General features: G+C 43.5%; 1 protein-coding gene across 6 annotated transcripts in view; it reads left to right on the forward strand.

Moving 5' to 3' along the window:
- The window catches only part of MORF4L1 (mortality factor 4 like 1), a 41,781-nt gene extending 21,162 nt beyond the window's left edge, over positions 1–20,619 (forward strand). For all 6 annotated transcript variants that reach the window (XM_075896807.1, XM_075896805.1, XM_075896809.1 and 3 more), the window contains 7 exons: positions 4,238–4,263; positions 5,368–5,456; positions 8,723–8,824; positions 9,914–10,002; positions 14,337–14,509; positions 14,878–14,962; positions 19,950–20,619. In XM_075896807.1, coding sequence (XP_075752922.1) covers positions 4,238–4,263; positions 5,368–5,456; positions 8,723–8,824; positions 9,914–10,002; positions 14,337–14,509; positions 14,878–14,962; positions 19,950–20,034 — 649 coding nt within the window. In that variant the 3' untranslated portion in view covers positions 20,035–20,619. The remainder of the gene's footprint in view (positions 1–4,237; positions 4,264–5,367; positions 5,457–8,722; positions 8,825–9,913; positions 10,003–14,336; positions 14,510–14,877; positions 14,963–19,949) is intronic.
- Positions 20,620–21,189: the final 570 nt, after the last annotated feature.

The following is a 21,189-nucleotide window of genomic DNA, read 5'->3' on the forward strand; positions in this document are numbered from 1 at the left end:
AACAGTTTTTTCTATTCATAATAAACCTTTTACTAAGGTGTCTTGTTTCATTTACTATCTATAACAAGAATTACTGTAGCTTTTATACAGTATATATGAATATTTCAAAAGACTGGCTGTCACAGAAAACTGAAACAGTTGCTTTTTAAAAAGCTAACCTTTGCTAGGTTAGAGTGAACTATCTCTGTAGGAGGTCTTGGGTGTCATGCTTTTTCTTTAGTAGTTCCCTGATGCACTGGCTCTGTTCATTACACTTTGTAAGCAGTCACTGCAACCTAATACAGAGCAATAGCTTTGAAATTTAGCAATCTCAAAAGAGATGGGAGAGCACAAGGCATCTGCATTACAGTGAGCCCTCGCTACTTCGCGGTTCGACCATCGCGGATTCACGACTTCGCGGACTTTTTTCATTACATTATGTATATACGTGAATCCGCGATGGTCGAACCGCGAAGTAGCGAGGGCTCGCTGTATACATGTTAAATATGGTGTCCCTACTTCGCGGATTTTCAACTATCGCGGTCGGGTTTGGAACCTATCTACCGCGATAAATGAGGGTTCACTGTATACTGTATATATTAATAGTGCAAAAAAAGAACAGCACCAGACCTAGGAGGGTTATTTCTTCTGACAAATTGCAGTGGTTCTTAAAGTACTTCAGTTTATCTTGTTTAATTATCCCAAGAGCTCCGGTTCTTTTATGTATTAGAAAGATCCCCCTTGGCCTCTACTTTTAGTTGGTGTGTTTGTGTTCTGGTTAGAATACATTCAACCTGTTTCTGTTTCATTTGTAGTCGTGGGTATTCTCCCCACACAGGCGGAGTACTGGCACAGAGAGAATGACCCCCTATTCCCCCCCAGCCTGTTTGTGGCTGCATTTCTGTGGGAAGTGAAGTGTTGAATTGCCTTTACCCCCTTCCCGCCCCCCCAGACATCTGCAAAACACTTGGATATATTTTATGCACCTCATAGTCTTATTATGCCTTCTTCCCTAACATCTGCCAGTTGTGTGCTGACACAGCTTGTCCTGTTACTCAGCTAGTGCCTGGTCACATACAGGGTCAGTTCAGAAGCTGCCCTGGGTTTTTTACACACAGTATGGAACTATCTCAACCCCATGGTTTAGTGTATGGAATTCTATTTGTTGTTCCTAACTTTACAAAGAACATGACCCAAGCAGCTATGACAGACTAGGCTTGCGTGACCCAATAAAAATGATCTGGCCTAAATCCTGGTATTAATACTAGAACGCTGCCCTTGAAGACGACAGGCAAGTATTTGTGATGGAACTGTGCATAAGGTCTTATTTAAGCCTGTGTCCAGAAAGTTTGAACCAGTGACCAGGCCTAGCAGATGCATTTAGTTACTGTTCCTGGGGAGCCAAGCCATAATAATTAGTGGGGATGCTCCCTCCCCCTAGCCTCTGCTTGAACCAGTGCCAATACAAAAAGCAATGAAAAGGCAGGGTAGTCACACAGGTGCTAGGATTAAGGAAACACCCCAGGCCTTGTTCCCATGCAGAGATGGGACTGACCTTTCCATTACCATAAAAAATGAAGAACGAGATTCCAAAGCAGGAATGGCACTGAACTCTGGGACACGAAAAGCACTGCCTGATGGGAAATCTCTGTACCACATACGGATGAATTCATACCTGCACAGGCCCAGATCGGTATGTCAGACCAATTTTAGTAATCCTCTTGGTATCCCAAATACTGAAACTGCCCAACTGCACTATGGACTCCCCAGAAGGAACCCCACTCGTAGCCAGGAATGATCAGTTTCTAGTATCTAGCCTAAACAAAGCAACTTTAGAATACGCCCTTGAACAGTCTTGTGGGCCGGCCCCCTTGCTGCCTCCTACAGACGCAGTGGGGAGGGGGAAGGAAGTAGCTGGTGCGGATAGCTCAGACTCCCCACGGACAGGGGTTGCTGCCTCTGTATGCAAGGCAGCAGCGCATGGCGGTAGGCAAGCAACCGGCTTGCCTCACGGATGGGCTCCCGCCTGCTGCCCTGTGCTACTGCCTCTGAAGGTGGAAATGGGGGGGGGGGGGTGCTGAACTGGGGGTCATATGAAGGAAGCATCTCAAAGTGCTGTTTAAACTCAGCCCAAGGGCACATGAGGGGCACAGCTTGGCATTGCTGTGCAACCAGCCTGCTGAGTCCAGGGACAGACATGGGGTCAGCTTCAGCGTGCTGATTAACCAGCCCCTTCAGACATGCTGTGATAGTTGGTGTGAGTGGGTGTGTTCATCTGATTCTAGGGTGGGAAGAACTTGGCCCTAGGGAGCCTAGATCCTCCCAATGGAGCTATCCTGCAGGGAACTGGCAGAAGGGAGAAATAAAGTTCCATATGAGAATGCAAGTAACATAAGCAGCACACTACTAGAATTATCCCCTCCTCCCCCATAGAGTAATCCTAATAAATGAGCATGCCCCAAAGTAACGGGCAAATCGGGTAACAATATAAAAGCTGTCTGAAGACGATTGTGCTTGTATGTGATTTTGGGTGCGTGTGTGGAATTTGAGGCATGAGTTACATGATTCAGAAATGCAGCTGAAATAGTTGAAGTTTTCATTTAAACTGTACCCAACTTAGGTTCTCTAGGTGCTTGTAGCAATGATTTCTCTCCAAAGTTCTGTATTGAGCACAAAAATATGAAGAGCTGCTGTCCAGTCTAAAGGGTTTAGAGAACGGTCCAAAGAATTGCCATTAGATTAGAGCAATGAAAAGGTACATGGAATAGGGCAAGTGTGGAACAAAAAGGCTATGTCTACACTGGCGGGTTGTTGCACCAGAAGTATGCAAATGAGGCTAAGTGTGGAGTATTGCTGAGCCTCATTTGCATACCTAATGAACCGCCATTTTTGCAGAAGAGGCTCTTGCGCTAGGAGGAGCTGTCTACACTGCCCCTTCTTGTGCAAGAAAAACCCTCTGGCGCAATGCTGTTATTCCTGAAAACAATCAGCGTAGTGGCATTGCACAAGAGGGTTTTTCTTGCACAAAAAGGGGCAGCGTAGACAGCTCCTTCTAGTGCAAGAGCCTCTTCTGCAAAAATGGCAGCCCATTAGGTATGCAAATGAGGCTCGGTGGTATTCCACGCTTAGCCTCATTTGCATACTTCTGGCGCAACAACCCGCCAGTGTAGACATAGCCTATCTGTGGTGGCGTGATTGGTGGTGAAGTGTTCTCGCAAATCATTATGCGAAAGGAAGTCCATGCTAGCTTCATACAACTTGATCATTCTGACTTTGCCACTTAAATTTCTCCTCCTCCTCTGCATCTGTGGCCATAGTACTAAAACATGCTGTTTTATCTACGGTTAGATTGAGGTGTAACTAGTTTGTAAACCTCCTGCTCAAGCTGTGTTCCTTTCACAGCACTGAGCTTATGAGAGGCAATACCAGAAATACTGAAACTAGCTGATTAAAAATCTTATTTATCCTAGAGAACGTGCCTGTTTGGGTAACTCTGAAGTATCACCTCTGCAGAGCATTTTAGATATTAGTGACATGGAAGTCAGTACGTCTTTTGGATACTAATAGTTCTTGGCCTCTATCTTGTGTCAGATAATTCCATAAGTCAGTCGCGCACTGTGTGTGTATACAGGTGGAGATTGTTATTTTTAGTCTATTTATATGCTGCTATTCCGGTCAAAATAGTCTTGTAAATGTTCTATTAAATGGAAGCTAGGGGGCTGTGCCCCCTTCTCACTATGCTTGCCATCCCACCACCTTCTGGGGCTAGGTGTCTAGCCAGGGGAGAGGGGGAGGGTGTCTGACCAGGGGGAAGAGAGCAGGAGCAGAGGAGGGGGCAGGAGCAGGCTGGGGGCAGGGTGTCTGGCAAGGGGGGATTGGGCAAGAGTGGACCGGAGGTGCTGGCATAGGATTATGTATGCTGCCAAGAGCATGCGACCATTAGCTTTTATCAGGTTAGACTTGTTGCCATTTAACTTCATTGGTTGTACCTTTGATATAGGAGACAGCAAATAATGGTGTCTTAGTTAGCCCGTCGGTGCCTTTATTTATTTTATTAGTTCCTTCTTGCTATACTCAAGTGGGTTGGTGGGCTTCTCTCCATTGTCCTGGGCTTACTGGCTCAGGATGCTACTGACTGACGTTTTGCTACTTTTTTTTAGACAATTTTGTGTATAGGCGTCCCCTTGGATTAAGATTTATTACTCAAGGTATTTTAAGACTTGAAATAATGTCTTGTCTTTTCTTTTCCTTTTTGCAGGAAAACAAAAAAGAACAAACAGAAAAGTAAGCCTATTTTTATTCATAAATTTATTCAGTCCGTAATAGAAGATCTACTGGGACAAATCCTCATCGTATGTAAATGGCTGTAGTTCTAATTTCAATGGGACTAGGATAATTTACTGGTTGACAGTCAGCCCAGCAAGTTTATGAAATAACAGCATAAAGTCTAAGATGAAATTTTAAGGTGGAAGCATTAAAAAAGAAATGGAAATGTCTGTCATGGGCAGGACTGCTTACAAATTAGACAAGGCAAAGTGCTTTGCATGCAGCAGTTCTGTAGTAGAATCCTTCTTTCTCGGATTACCCATGTGTCAGGTACTCTTGTTCAGCGTGGAATGTTGTGCGCACAGTTGTAAGACAGTGGAGAAGTGACAGTGTAAGAGTAGGTCCACAATAGAACACCTATTACAGTGTTTCTCAACCAGTGGTACAGGTACCCTTAGGGGTACTTGAGAGAAGTCTGGGAGGGTACGTCAGCACCATTGAAATTTGGAGAACTGAATTTTTGTTTTAAGTTTCACAACGGTTTATTATTTTTTGTACTTTTTACACCCAAAACTTTAATCGCCTGCCTGGCTACAATTAAGTGATTTAAACAAATGTGTTGCAATGATAGGGGAAAAAAAATTGTCTGAAAACTGTAGGTACTAGGGACACACACACACACAATCCCCCTCGAAAAACTGCGGCAAGAGCTACTTGCCAGACCGGCACTGCGCATATGCGCAACGCCGGAGAATGGGGCGCATGGAGCGACCGGCTGAAATCTACTCGCCTGTGGCAAGTAGAAACAGCGGTTTGTCGAGCCCTGCATATATTTGAGGTACTTAAAGGGGTACTTTATTTTTATAAAAAAAAAAAAAGTTGAGAGAACACTGATCTTTTGCATTGTGACCTATAAACTTTGTGCCCAAGTTGTGTATGCAGGGGATGTTTGCAGGTGAGGAAACAATTTTTAGATTGAAAATAATGAATGCTTCAGCGGTTTGAGAGATCTGTGTATAAGCCAAACTAGTCAGTTAGTGAAAATGTCCATAAGGATATTCTTGTTAATGTAGAGATCAAAAGCATCTGCAAACAAAATAATAGTGGCTTTTGTATACGTAGCTCCTGGAATTGGGGAAGGCAGCAGTACAAGCGAGACTCCCCAGCCACCTAGGAAGAAAAGGGCTCGAGTAGATCCCACCGTTGAAAGTGTATGTATTTTAACTGTGCTCTAACTCTGCATTTTACCTGCAACAGATTGAAATGTAAACCATTCAGTCTTGGGTTACTGTGTGTGTTTTTACAAGTTCCTGTCGAAGTCTGCAGCTTTGAACTTCTTTATCTTCTTGGTCACAAATGTATGACAAATTTAAGCAAGAGCTAAGTTTAAGGGTGTTCCAAACAAGGGGTACGGTTACGATTTTTTACGCAACAGGTAAGGTAGATGTTTCTGGCAAATGTCAGCTCTTGGGTGGGAGAGTTCTCTGGTACCTTGAAGATCTGCTCAGTGATCCGGGCAGCTGGGAATGTTTTATCCATCACTTTTTGGCATATTACCTGTGGCCAGCATTGAACGTATGTGTACTAATGTAATGTGATTAAGTAGCAGAAATCTGCGTGTGTAAAAACTTATCACTCATGTTCACCAACAGCAGTTGATTTAGAAAGAGATTTACGCAAACCTGGTCTGTGTGTAATATACGTGTACAGAGTAAAAGCTGTGGTGGTCATCTCTGTTCCAACCAGAAAGCTCTAAACTGGCATAGTCCAATTGGCACAGTGCTGTCAGGCTCCCTGGCTGTGAATGTCCCTGCTGCTCCTAGTTGGAGTAAAGGCCAGACGGGCTCTGTGCTACCCTGCCCCACCCAGCATGCTGACTACGTCTACACTGCAGGCTTCGTGTGCAAGAGCATGTCTACACTGTCATGTGCTTTTGCACAAAAGCGTTCATGGCAGTGTGGATCCTCTCTTGCGCAAGAAACCTCTGTTGCCCATCCTCATTGCTTTCTTGCGCAAGAGCTCTTGTGCACGACGGCTTATTCCTCATGGGGAGAGGAATAACTCGTGTGCAAGAAGCCCTCTGTTCCGATGCTTTACTGTACATTTACTTGTGCAAGAATGCGCGAGCAGTGTAGACACTCCAAGTTTTTGCACAAGAATCCTGCAGTGTGGACGTAGCCGCTGAGTTGCAAGGTGGTGCCCGCGGGTGGAGACAGCCCACAGAACTGCACCTCTGCCTGGGCAGAGCAGGGACATTTCACAGCTTACGGGGAGCCATCTGAAGTAAGCCATTCTTATAGGTGACAGATTTGAGGAATTGTTCCAAATTGAGGTGTCTTTAGAGGAGGCTTTAGAACAAATGGATAAACTTAACAGTAACAAGTCACCAGGACCAGATGGCATTCACCCAAGACTTCTGAAAGACCTCAATAGTTTTGCAGTTTCACACTAACTGGCTTATAGAATCATAGAATACTAGGACTGGAAGGGACCTCGAGAGTCATCGAGTCCAGTCCCCTGCCCTCATGGCAGAACCAAATACTGTCTAGACCATCCCTGATAGACATTTATCTAACCTGCTCTTAAATATCTCCAGAGATGGGGATTCCATCCTTTAGCTATCTTCCAGTCATTTGGTACAGAAGATGATTTAATGTGATGCCAATGTTTAAAAAGGGCTCTATAGGTGATCCTGGTAATTACAGGCCGGTAAGTCTAACATCAGCAACAGGCAAATTGGTTGAAACTATAGTAAAGAGCAGAATTGGCAGACCTATAGATAATTTGGAGAAAAGTCAACATGATTTCTGTAACGGAAGTCATGCCTGGCCAATCGAATAGTTCTTTGCAGGGGTCAACAAGTGTGTGGACAAGGGGGATCCAGTGTATCTGAAGAAGTGGGTTGTGCCCATGAAAGCTCAAGATACCATCTGCATTTTTGTTAGTCTAAGGTGCTGCAGGACTATTTGTTGTTTAAGTTCTTCCAGTGGAGATAGTGTACTTAGATTTCCAGAAAGCCTCTGCTGAGGGACCTTATCAATGGCTCTTAAGGAAAATAATCTGTCATGGGATGAGAGAAGATCCTCTCATGGATTGGTAACTGGTTAAAAGACAGGAAACAAAGGGTAATAAGAAATGGTCAGTTTTCAGAGTGGAGAGCGGTAACTAGTGGGGTCTCGCAGGGTTTTGTACCAGGACTCGTTCTTATCAACATATTCATAAATGATCTGGAGAAAGGGGTAATCAGTGAGGTGGCAAGGGTGTGCAGATGATACTAAACTGCTCAAGGTAGTTAAGCCCAAAGCAAATTGTGAAAAGCTTCAAAAGGATCTTTCAAAACTAGTGCCTGGACAACACAATGGCAAATTCAATTCAGCGATAAATACAAAGTAATATATATTGGAATACATAATCCCGACTGTATGTCCAAAATGATGGGGAATAAATTAGCTATAGCTACTCGAGAGCGATCTTCCACTCAATGTTCAGCAGCAGTCAAAAAAGCAAATGGAATATTAGGAATAATTTTAAAAAGAGACCGTGAATAAGACAGAGAATCTTATTGCCTCTATAAATCCATGTTATGCCAACATCTTGAATAGCATGCGGATGTGGTTGCCTCATATCAAAAAAGATATCTTTCCACTGGAAAAAGTTCAGAAAAGGACAACAAAAATGATTAGAGGTCTGGAACAGCTGCCATATGAGGAGAGAGAAATAAAACTGAGACTTTTACCTTGGAAAAGAGATGATTAAGGGCGGGGGGGCGGGGTATGATGAAGATCTATAAAATAATGACTGGTATGGAGAAAGTAAATAAGGAAGAGTTATTTACTCGTTCCCATAATGCATGAACTAGGGGTCATATCATATGCAATTAATAGGTAGCTAGTTTAAAACAAAGGAAGTTTTTCTTCATGCAGTACAGTATCAACCTGTGGAACTCCTTGCCAGGGGCTATTGTGAAGGCCAAGGCTATAATAGGGTTTTAAAAAGAGCTAGATAAATTCATGGAGGTTAGGTTCATCAGTGGCTATTAGCCAGAATGGGTAGGAATGGTGTCCCTAGCCTCTGTTTGCCAGAATCTGGGAATGGGCGATGGGGTGAATCACTTGATAATTACTTGCTCTGTTTGTTCCCTCTGGGGCACTTGGCACTGGCTGCTGTTGGAAGACAGGACACTGGGCTAGCTGGACTTTTGGTCTGATGCAGTCTGGCTGTTGCTAGAATTAGTGTAACAAAAGAAAAGTAATATTCCAAGTGCAAAAGGTATTAGTTATGTAAGGTTAATATCTTCAGGTGCTGCTATGGGAATATCTCTGTCTAGAAGGTGAAATGTATAGTAAAATTCAGCAAGAATTGAACTGTCTTTCACATCATAAGATTTTGAAATAGCCATTGCAGTTGCATTAGTGACTACATTTTGGAAGCGGAAGATGACCGAAGAAAGATAACATCTGTTGTCTTGATTCTTCAGGAAGAAACATTTATGAACAGAGTTGAAGTAAAGGTAAAAATTCCAGAAGAGCTGAAACCATGGCTTGTTGATGACTGGGATTTGATCACCAGGCAAAAACAGGTAACCCTTACATTGTGAAAATTATCCTTTACCTATACGCATTTATGCGGACTACAATCGATGGTTGGGGACTCCTGCTCCTTCCAACTGGGGGAATGTGTGGTCTATTTTTCAAGGTTTTCTTGGCATTGTACGTACTCAAGGCTTATTTGACCGGCTTGTAAATGCCAGCTGGTTTCTTCCCATAGCTCACCTGTGGTAGATGTTCTGCAGAGCTGCATGTTTTCTGGAGTACACCTGGAGTCTCCTTAAGTCTGGGCATTAAGGTTTTAAATTGGAGAGAATTGCATTTTACCTTATTACGGGTGCAGGAAAAGCAGAGTTTAGCTAAGCTTAATCAATCTAGCAAAAAGCCTTGTTTTGGATTCCAAACATGCAGGAAAGCAAAACTGACTGTGCTAACCACTAGGCTTGGTTATCTAAAATCTGGTACTGACGTAGACCATCTTTGTGTTTCAGAAGTGAAAAAGAGAACATATCTAACACATAGTTTAATTATGGCCTATGTATAGTGTTAAACGTAGAAACTAAAATCCTTAATGGCATACGCATAGGAATAACAATCAACTTCTCTGTGCTCTGGTACAGTCATATGATTCACTCTTTAGCTAGACATTCCTCCTGCAGGCATGCAAACTGACAGCAAGCAGATCCTGGCAGAAAGTGAATGAGAAATGAGGGAGCTCTCTAGATGGGAGGAGTTCTGTAATTTCTACTTGTAGCAGCTAGATCTCGTAGGGAATTGTTTGTTTGCTGGTGCTCTAGAATTCATTGCTGCACACTAGAGATTCTGAGGAGCTCTGCTTAAATGGCAAAAGATGACTTTTGAAAAGCCTATAACGTAACACGAGAAGGGGCGAACATGGTGGGAACAGTTAGCTGTAATAGCATACCTTCCTGGTCAGAATGATTGACAGACTTATGACTTAGTGTAAAAACCTCGTTACAAATTCTCTTAATGATGGAATATTGTAGAAACATTCTTTTCAACAAGGCCCTTGTCATATCTGTCAGTACTTTAAAACCAGTACGCAGACACACACATTTTGCAGGTGAGGCTGTTCATCTCTTTATTCCTTTTTTTCATAGCTCTTTTATCTTCCTGCCAAGAAGAACGTTGACTCCATTTTAGAGGATTACGCAAGCTACAAGAAATCACGTGGCAACACTGACAACAAGTAAGTATTGGCATTTTAAAAGACCTGTCTTAGCCATTGAAGTGTCTCTGCTGTTGACTGTTACAGCATGTCCTGGTCGCCCTTTCTGGATGGGCACCACTTCCTTGTATATGGAGCTCAATTCTGGGCACAGGTTAGCATAGGAATGTCTTTACCACAGACTTTTTCTGTGGAACAGCACTAGAGTATTACAGACCTTTGGCAAACAGCAAACTCCTGAGAGTAATCCACCTGTCTTGATCTCCCTGCTCTTGTCAGCTTTGGGTTTGTTCAGTATCCTTAAGGTAAACTATCCTTGCTGCCTTCCTCTTTCCATCTTGGTCTTCTGGCACCTGAGGGTAGATGGTTTTCCCCTCAGACCCATCCTTAAAGTGTCTCCTCTGCGGTCAGGTGTTCAGACTGCCAATCTCCAGGTATGTGTCAGCCAAGGAGTTCCAGCCTCATCTCTTCGGATTTGTGTCGAATCACGGCACTTGCATCTCCTGGCTGCTAACCCATTGTTTCAGCAGTGTTAATCAGCTGATGATCCTCTGACTCCTCAATTATAGTCATTCCCAATGTGACCAGTCCCTAGCACAAAAGGGGGCCGTTCTAATCCCCAAATGAAGGTTGCAGGACAAAGTGAAGGTAACTGTGATGGTTACAATTAAAATGGAGGCAGAAATAAAACCTGGATTTCACCATTTCAGCCAAACCTCTCCCAATCTCACAACGGCCACAGAAATGGTTAAAAATACAAATGTAACTTCAAGAATTGAACCTGAATAAATAAGTAAACCTCTGTGCTTCCAAAATGTCAGGCTAGAATTTTCAGAGAAGTCTGATTCCTTGAGCTTCTTTGAAAAGACCAGTATAAATGTGCCTACTTGTTTCTCTCTTCTTCTCTTGATAGATGTAAAAGATTGACGCTTTTGAAAATTAGGCTTGCGTTACTTTATATATAATCAGTGGTTAGTGTGAGGGGCTCTATGTATAGCTAAAGTTGCTTACGGTTTCCCTTATGCCAGCCTGTTTCCCATATGTAGTTTAGCTTTGCCCCCATATGTTTGCTTAAGTTTCCTGCGGACCCTACCTTTCTCACCACAAATTTAAGCACTCAGAAATTGTAATTGTTTTAACTTCTCTTCTAGTGGATTTTTTTTTAGGGCTGGCCGTGAGAAAGTGCTCTTGGGCACTGAGGTACATGGGAAAGCCCGCCCTTCTAAGGAGCTGCACAGCATCTTACCCTCCGGTGTGCATCCTGTAAGGCAGGGATGGGGACCCTTTTTTGGGTCAGAGGCTGCTGACCCACAGAAAAATCAGTTGGGGAAGCACACAAGTGAGACGCTCCTGACTGAGAAGGAGAAAGACCCTCCCCACATTCCTCTCACACACTAGAGCCTAGGGGGGCCCAGGCTAGTAGACTGTGTGCTCCAGCCCTGAGTGTGTGTGGGGTGGGGGGGGGAGCTGGATTGCCAGTGCATGCTCCTCAATGCTGAGCCTCAGGTCAGATCAAGGCAAGTCAGGGGCTGCATCTGGCCCCCAGGCCTGAGGTCCCCCACCCCTGCTGTAAGGGCTCCTGCCCGATCCAAGGCCTGATCTAATGTCCATTGAAATAAACTCTCCTGTGACGCCTCTAGAAATAGAAACCTAGGGGTTAAAAGAGGGGTCCTTCTAGTCTAGTAACCTGTCTCCCGCAGTGGCCAGTACCGGATGCTTTAGACTTAGAGGAAGGTACAAGAAACTCTGCACTGTGCAGATAGGAGATTGTGTACCCCCTGTAAAGCTCTTACTGTAACCACTAATAAAGATTGGGTTAAGACCTGACAGGTTTTGTGGTTGACATTAAGTGCTAGAATGTGGAGTGTGCGTGTGTTCCAAGTGAATGGTCCAATCCCTGTTTCGGTCCTGTTGTTGGTCTCCGTTATGTCATGGGGCAATGGATTCCAGTCTCTCTAAATGGCACGAGTGTGTTTCCTTTCATCAGTTTGAATTTGCCATCTTTCAGTTTCAAATGTTTTATTTTTTGAGGCAGGGAAAATGGAAGCTCCCAGTCTCTCATGTGCCTTTCAGTGGGTATACTTCTGTCACGGTCCCTCTTGTCTCTGCTTTCAGAGATAAGCAGTCAGTTCCTCAGTCTCACATAAGAGTCTTCCATGTCCCTAATTGCTCTTGCTGTCTTTTCTGAAAACCCCTTTCTTTCTTCAACCTTCTCTTTGACTAGTGTTCAGATGAGGAAGAAACCCTGACTTATGCCATGTCTTCCATCCTGCTCCTGATTTGTCTTGACCTCTGGTTGGGGTATTCCATCAGACGTCTTGCAAACTGTCTGGAGAATCACTTGGTTTAATGGATTAGCTATGGTGAATGAACCCTGTGGAAATCCAGACCTTGAGTGAAAAAGAATTTCTTCTTAGGATGGTCCATCTCTCTCCCTTCGTTACGCCTATGCAGTGCACAGCATTTCCCCCAATTGCTATCCTTCGATGGGAAGGCCTTATGTTCTTTGCTAAGGCAAAAAGCAGTAATTTCAGCCCTGAATTTCCTGATAGAGATAAGGACTAAGTATCCCTCCTATTAGGAGAGATGCAGCATTTGACTCTCTTGTACAGAAGGCTCAGCTGTATGACCATAGGGAGTTGTTGGTAATAGTCTATGTGCCTCTGTTTCCTACTCAAGTCTGCATGGCTGCCCAGGACGCAAAGGAGGGCTAAATTCTCTCAGGGCAGACTGAGGGACAGAAGGAGGCGCGTGTGTCACCTCTCTGGGTGGAATGAAGAATCGTTAAATAAGTGGTTGAAAGCAACCCTGGTCAACAAGGGGGCCATAGAGACAATGCGCACACCTGTAACTCCTGGATTTCCTAGCTTAGGAAAAACCCCACTGGAGAATAGAAGACCGAGGGGGGTGTGGAGGGTGAGTTCTGATAGAAGTTTGGGAGCTTTTTCTCTCACTGGGAACGGACTCGGGAGGTCCGATAGAAACCCCTTGTGGTGCAGTGTCAGTACCTTGCTGGTTGCTGTGCTGGGGCGGTGGGCTGTGGAGGACTCCCACTGGTGGTTGTCTGCCAGCATGGCCCAGCAAGAGGGGCCTCAGGACAGTGGCCAAACCGGTTCTCCCGGTTAAGAGAAGCAATGGGACAAAGGAAGTGTGCGCTGGTGGAAGCTTCAGTCTGGGGCTGGAACCATGAGGGAGACAGACTGAGGTTGCTGGGGCTGAGGCTGGGGTGATGGACCCCTAACCCAAGGGGTCTGAAACACCCTGGCCCCGAATCCTGTAAACACACCACATCTATGCTGTGCAGTATCCTGGAGGAGCAATAGAACCTCGCTATTCTGCTGCTGGCGGAGTCTGTTCTTGCTGCTCTGGGGGTGCAGGATCGGGGGAACCCCGACTGCGTCGTCACACCCCCTTCCTCCCTTGAAAATGGAGTTCACTGCAGCTTGGCTGACCACAATGGTCTGTGCTTTAATCCTTATTTCTCTGTGCTAACCTAAGGATGGCCTGTACTGCCTTGCAGCAGACTAGGTCCCACTGTTTTGAAAAGGCTGGTGGAGTGCTGTAACTACTGGGTGAGGTTGGGTAACCCTGGAAGAGCGTACACGTCCCAGCAGAGTCTCCGTTGCACTTGCAGGATATAGCTGATGGTGTAAAGCAGGAGTGCTGAAGTTGAGACTCGGGGTGATGGTCTACCGTGAAGGGGAGCCTTTGGTGTCTGGTGCATTGAAGGGATTCCTTCAAGAGACTCTTCTAAAGCTGGGGGCCTAGTATGGATCTAGGGCAGACCCTTAATTGCTCCAAAATCTGTAATGAAGTGGAAGGCTTGTGGACCCATATGTTTTATGGTTTGGAAAAGTGCCGCTAGAGAGGTTGCAGTTCAGCTGCTTGAATGACTGTTGGCTTTTTCCACTATGAAGCGTAGTACTACTTGAGTCGTCAAACCCCACCTCTGACTAATTTGGTCACCAGTCATTGCTGAAGGTAATGTGTGTGGCGTAGAATTGACAAGACTTTCAGCAATTGCCTTTTCACCTTGCTTTGAATGGGCTGCTTTAGCCAAGCATTTGAGGTGGGAAGACAGTTTTTATTTTTGCTCTTACTCTCTACTACTTAGAACTAAGTTGGCTTGCAGCATGTCTTCATGTAGAGCCAGAATAACTCATTTTGAATAATCGGAACCACTAGAAATAGGCATTGGTTTCTCTGAGCCATCTCTTATGAATATTGGCTCTCCCGAAGTTCTAAAAGTCGAGTGCACACCTGCCCCAGTCAGCCACAACCCTGCGGTTTTATTTGTTTGGGGTTTTTTTGTTTTTTTAATTTAAAAAATATTTCACATTTCTTTTGTGTGCCAGGGAGTATGCTGTTAATGAAGTTGTTGCTGGAATAAAAGAGTACTTCAATGTAATGTTGGGAACTCAACTGCTGTACAAGTTTGAGAGACCACAGTATGCTGAAATCTTAGCAGATCATCCTGATGCGCCTATGTCACAAGTCTATGGTGCACCACACCTACTACGATTATTTGGTAAGTATGACCTCTTGGTTCTGCTGTAAGGAGGAACACATGGTTCGAGTGCTCTGCCTTTTCTGTGCTGTTAATAATTGGAATAAGATGGTGAATCAGAGTAAAATGTAAACAAATGACTCGGCTCTATCCTTTGGTCATTTATATGAAGTGTCCAGAACCACAGATCACCTACTCAGAATGGAAGTTTCCAAAACACGATTTGGAGGCAAACTTTGTGGGTAAGAATGGGGTCTGCAGTTGGTGATCAGGTCGTACAGATCTTGGACTTGTACTCTTGTGCAATGAAACTTATTAAAGTTATGGCGAATAACCGTGTCAAATATATGCTTCCATAATTGTGGCAATGTATTCATTTCTTGAAACAGTACGAATCGGAGCAATGCTTGCCTACACTCCTCTTGATGAGAAGAGCCTGGCTTTGCTGTTAAACTATTTACATGATTTCTTGAAGTAAGTTCAGCACTCCTTGTTTGTGTTAAAGTTTTTTAAAAGCACTGAAGCCCTGATCCTGCAAAATCCCTGTTTTATATGCTTAATGTTATATGTGTTTGTTTATGGGACTGTGGCCTTCACGCTTCGACTGTTGTTTTTTTAATGATATTTTGATTATCATTTTGGCAGCCCAAATTAATCTGCAACACTAATCCACAGAAAGCAGTTTGATTTATTGAAATCCTTTCTTGCAGATTTGTAGTGGTTTTCACTTGTGCATAATTGGTATTACAGGCTATTGTGCTGATGTGTCATTTGTTTGAGTTTTCAAGTTTCAAGACCTATATTTACTCAAAGCAGCTTACATTTTTCAGTAGTAATTAAACAATCTAAAAAAAGATTGGTTGGTTAATGTTGCGGTGTGTCATAGCTCTGTAGAAACGCAGCCTTGATGGGAGAGGTCTTGCATGAGAAATTGCTTTGGAACTTGGTGTCATGACACACCACAGAATTGTTCCTCATTATGGAGAAGTGTGTATTTCCTTTGGAGGCGCATCACAGATGAAACGTGTGGCTTTTGCAGTTATTTTTCTGTCATTACTCACGCATAGGGAGATTACCAGACCTGCACTGTCCTTTGTGGGTGATGAATCTGAGCAACTGTCCCGGATTGAAGTGTCATTAGAGGAGGTTTTGGAACAAATTGAAAAACTTAACCGTAACAAGTCACCGGGCCCAGATGGCATTCACCCCAGGGCTCTGAAAGAACTCAAATGTGAAATTGCGGCACTATTACCTGTGGTTTGTAACCTATCCTTTAAATCAGCTTCTGTACCCAAGGACTGGAAGACTGCTAACAACGCCAATGTTTAAAAAGGGCTCTACAGGCAACCCTAGCAATTACAGACCAGTAAGCCTAACATCAGTACTGGGCAAATTAGTTGAAACTATAGTAAAGAATAAAATTCAGACACGTAGAAGAACATAATTTGTTGGGCAAAAGTCAACATGGTTTCTGTAAAGGGAAATCATGTCTTACTAATCTATTAGAGTTCTTTGAAGGGGTTAACAAACATGCGGACAAGGGGGATCCAGTAGATATAGTGTACTTAGATTTCCAGAAAGCCTTTGACAAGGTCCCTCACCAAAGGCTCTTGTGTAAATTAGGTTGTCATGGGATAAGAGGGAAGGTCCTTTCTTGGATTGAGAACTGGCTAAAAGACAGGAATCAAAGGGTAGGAATAAATGCTAAATTTTCAGAATGGAGAGGTGTAACCAGTGGTGTACCCCAAGGGTTAGTCCTGGGACCAATCCTATTCAACTTATTCATAAACGATCTAGAGAAATGGGTAAGCAGTGAGGTGGCAAAGTTTGCAGACAATACTAAACTGTACAATATAGTCAAGACCAAAGCAGACTGAAGAAGTTCAAAAATCTCATCAAACGGAGTGATTGGGCAACAAAATGGCAAATGAAATTTAAAGTGGATAAGTGTAAAGTAATGCACATCGGGAAAAATAACTCCACCTATACGTACAATATGACGGGCTAATTTAGCTACAACTTATCAGGAAAGCGATCTTGGAGTTATCATGGATAGTTCTCTGAAAACGTCCATGCAGTGTGCAGCGACAGTCAAAAGCAAATAGGATGCTAGGAATTATTAAAGGGATAGAAAATAAGACACAGAATATCTTACTGTCCCTGTGTAAAAGTATAGTACGCCACATCTTGAATACTGCGTACAGATGTGGTCTCCTCACCTCAGAAGAGATATTTTGGGATTAGAAAAGGTTCAGAAAAGAGCATCTAAAATGATGAGGGGTTTGGAACGGGTCCCATATGAGGAGAGGCTAAAGAGACTGGGACTTTTCAGCTTAGAAAAGAGGAGACTGAGGGGGGATATAATAGAGGTATATAAAATCGTGAGTGGTGTGGAGAGGGTGAATAGAGAAAAGTTATTTACTTGTTCCCATAATAGAAGAACTAGAGGACACCAAATGAAATTAATGGGTAGCAGGTTTAAAACTAATAAAAGAAGGTGGTTCTTCACAAAGCGCACAGTCAACCTGTGGAACTCCTTGCCAGAGGAGGCTCTGAAGGCTAGGACTATAACAGTTTAAAAAAGAGCTAAATAAATTCATGGAGGTTAGGTCCATAAAAGGCTATTAGCCTGGGGGTAAGGAATGGTGCCCCTGGCCTCTGTCTGTCAGAGGCTGGAGAAGGATGGTAGGAGACAATTTGCTTGACCATTGTCTTCGGTCCACCCCCTCTGGGGCACCTGGTGCTGGCCACTGTTGGCAGACAGGATACTGACCCAGCATGGCCATTCTTATGTTCTTATGTAGTAATGTTCTTCAGCACTGCAGCTTAAAAGCAAAGACATCAACAAGAAACCATTTGTGTGGAAAAAGGTTAATTTCTGTTCTTGCCTGCGCTGCTGCAAACTGCAGCTCTATCAGGAGTTTGAAAATCTATCCCCTATTATTACCTTTGAAGCTGTGGAAAATTTGTATTTTTACTTCAGTGTATAGAGGCCCCAGCCAAGAATGGCACCCGATTCCACACACTCTCTCTCTTTCTCTTTCTCTACGGCGGAGACTATCCAGATAGGTAGTTCAGATAAAGGTGGGGGAAGAGGAGCATTATCCTCATTTTGCAGATGGGGAATAGGTCAAAGATTAAATGATTTATCCAAAGCTGCACGATTTGTGGCAAAGCTGGGTGTTAGTACCAGTCAAATAGCTGAGCTATGGGGCCATCTTTCAGTTCATTGAAAGGCAAAGTTCAAGCCATTTGTTCCTTGATATGGTTTGGAACTCATGGATCTGCCTTTCCTTAAATACGTTCAAGACATCAATTGCAGATCAAGTCTAAGTCTCACTTTTGTTTCAGTAGCACTTTAAGTGCCTTGAGCCTAAGTCTGCTAGGTGCTTTTAGAAGCTTTACTCTGTATCTTACTATGGGACTTAGATGTGAGATCTAAAAGTGGAAAGTCCATTTGCTGTAATGGAGATGGATGTTCATGTACGGTTATTGGAGGCACTGACTATTCTAAGAAATCAGAGGTGTCTCCATTTTAGAAACGTAAAATCTGATTTAAGTTTCAAAGTAGGAAGGACTCCTCTGCAGCTCTCAAATGTAAGAGGCCCTTCTCTAGTAATGGATTATGCTTTCGAGCTAAGGATGCATGGCTAACTATCCAGTCGCCGCATCTATACTTATAGTCCCCAGTAAATGCACATGCACAGTTGTCTCCCTTTCCAGTGGGAGGGAAATACCAAGCACTGTCCGTCCTGTAGGCAAATTAAATACTTAATGTTGGAACTTACTTGGCCTTAATACTCCAGAGGCTGCTTATTCTCTGTGCTAGTTACCCGCTTGTGTCTTTTTGCCACTTTATTCCTCCAGTAGAGCAATTATTTCTATAACACGGTTATGAAGACTAGAAAGTGGATTTAATGTCCTAGGTGGAAGACAGGCTAATCCAGAAGTTGTGCTCAGCTAATGTATAATGTTTCAAAATGTGTTGTTAAATGAAGGGCAGTGGATGATTAAATTAGTGATTCTTGCAGGCGTGGGGGGCATATAGACAGAGCCTTCAGAATATCCCATTTTAAAATGGAAAAGTGATTAAGGAGGAAACATGATTTTGCCCTACCAGAGGGGCCTGAGATTGTCACTTTGCAGAAGGCCATATGTACTGGCTGCTCTTCTGGCTTGGGTGTTAGAGCTTCACCTAGCATCTGTTAAGACCCAAAATTGTACAAAATAGCAGGCTGCCTTTCACCAACTTGTTCGAATGACCGACTGCCAGACATCCAGAGAAGGCAAAGTTTAATAAGAAGCTGAATCTTCCCTAATTCTTACTGTATTTCTGCCTGTTGGAGGTCTTGTGGCAATCCTTGACTACAGGTTACATCTCTCTCATCCAGAACTCTCTGGTCCAGAAACATCCGTCGTCTGGAATGATTTCAGTTAGCCGGGTGTCTACTTTTCATGGGTGTGGCTAAGTTTCCTGCAGTCCCATAAAGTTTGTTTACAACCCCCAGTCCTGGCTCTCAGGATTCTGTGTAGTTGTTTAGCTCTAATTTACTCCTCAGTGTCTTCTAACAGCCCAGCAAGCAGCAGAAGTGTTGGTAATGCTGCTAGACAATATTGATCTCCCGTGGTTTGGCAAATTCTCTGCTTTGGAACCAGTCAGGTCCTGAGGGTGCTAGGCTACAAATAGGGATGTAAATGACTAATCAACTAGTTGCCTATTCAATAAGCAAAAGCTTATTGGATAGTAGACTAGTCGCTTCGCCCCTCTGCTGCCTCTATCAGAGGCAGCAAATGGGGGGAGAGGAGAGGGTGCTTGGGGGAGGGGGGAGCTGGCTTAAAAGCCAGTCACCCACACCCCCTTCTCCCCCTCACCCGCCCTCCAGCTCCGTGGGAGGGGGCAGAGGTGCAGCACCAGCATTCCACCTTTGACATGTACAAGAGTCCCCGCTGGCCCCAGGCTCCATGTGGCATTTCAGTCTTTGGGGCTCTTGTACATTTCAAAGGCGGAGCGCCATGTGTCACTTCTGCCTTTGATGTAGCAACAGCTGGGTGGGCTCTTGCTACATTTCAAAGTGGAAGCACCCTTATCAACTCATTGAATAGCTGACAGAAATTCCATTGACTATTCAATTAGTTGATTAATCTAATTTTAACATCCCTAGCTAGAAAGGTTCAACCTGTACAGTCCAATTTGTTTGTTTGGAATTGGATTCCAGCATACGTTGTTGAAAGTCTGTCCTTACCCCTTATTCTTTTGAACATCCCATAAAATATTGAGTTTAATTCCTGATAGGTGTGACGTGTCACACTGCTGAAATCCTATCTACTGCCCCTCTCAGATCCAGCTTTTCTAAGTCCCAGTCTAATGCATTAGTTCGGGACAATAAAGCGGAAGTCTTGAGATATTGACCTGGACAGCGAAGTATTTTAAGTTCTACACTTGTATGTTTGTCTTTCGTAGGTACTTAGCGAAGAATGCTTCCACGCTGTTCAGTGCCAGTGACTATGAAGTAGCCCCCCCTGAATACCATCGGAAAGCAGTATAACAGCATGCATCTGGAACAGTGCTGTCCACTTCGACGTCTTGTTCTTTGTCCTTCCATTGCACATGTCTCTTGCACAGATTATGTAAATTTGAAGTGAATAAAGTGTGTGTTTAAAATTGAACTGGCCTTTGTAAGTTCTAAAGTGTTTTTTTTCTTTGTTTTGTTCTGAAGCAGAAGCTTAAACAGGCTTTGGAACTCATCAGCTGGATGTAGAAAGAAATGCAATTACCATATGATTTCATTGTCTGAGCTCCTTAAAGCTTATGGATCCATTGTTTTGACACTAAGCTCTTCCCTGACTTGTGTTATTGCTTAGTAATGACAAGTGTTCCACAGGGGTTGTGGTGACCTAACTTACATGCTATTAATTATACTGACTTTCAAGCCCACCTAATTTCTTGGTGTTTGAAGTGTAACATGTGTTGATCCATAAACTCATTCCATGCCTAGAGAGTTGAAGGATTGTGACTTTTTTGTATTCTAACAATGGAAAAAATGCATTGTATCTTGGTGTTCTGGAAATGTTGTTGGTCTATCAAGGAGCTGTTTTCATGTCTTCAATAAACTTTTTTATTTCAAACATAACCTGTTTCCACTCTTTACCTGACCTGTGTTCTGTTGCATCTGACCCCTAGATTACATGAAAATGCTCCAGTATAAATTGTAAGCCAAATCGCTTTTTCAAAGCTTAAAATTGTCAGGATATGGGAGATGTAGTATAAAATATGTATTTGATTTTAGATACTTGGTTTCTAAGCCTTGTTCAGCACGCATAACTGAAATAGAGTTGAAGTAAGAGTGCTGAAGTTGAACTTCTTTATTCAAAGAAATCAAACTGCATGGAACAGCAATAAAACTGTAAAAGAGCTAATGGGAAACAGCATTTTGAAACCAAACACTTTGAAAACATTCCTTCCCAGCTGCTCCCAGCCCATTACTTGTCATGCAGCAGAAGGCCGAAATTCACTGCAGCGTGACCCGGGACAGACAACCGGAGGTAGGACTAGTGTATTCTTAAAGTCCCCGTGTGCCTCTTGTTGAATAAACCCCATTTTCCAATGGTAAACAGGCATCAAAATTACTGTTGTTTTTCTATTAATGGACTAGATTCCTCCCTCCAGTAGAGCATAATTCAATTCCTATCTGCTGATCTAG

This window comes from Pelodiscus sinensis, chromosome 14 (genome assembly GCF_049634645.1).
Source record: "Pelodiscus sinensis isolate JC-2024 chromosome 14, ASM4963464v1, whole genome shotgun sequence".
Taxonomy (NCBI): Eukaryota; Metazoa; Chordata; order Testudines; family Trionychidae; genus Pelodiscus; species Pelodiscus sinensis.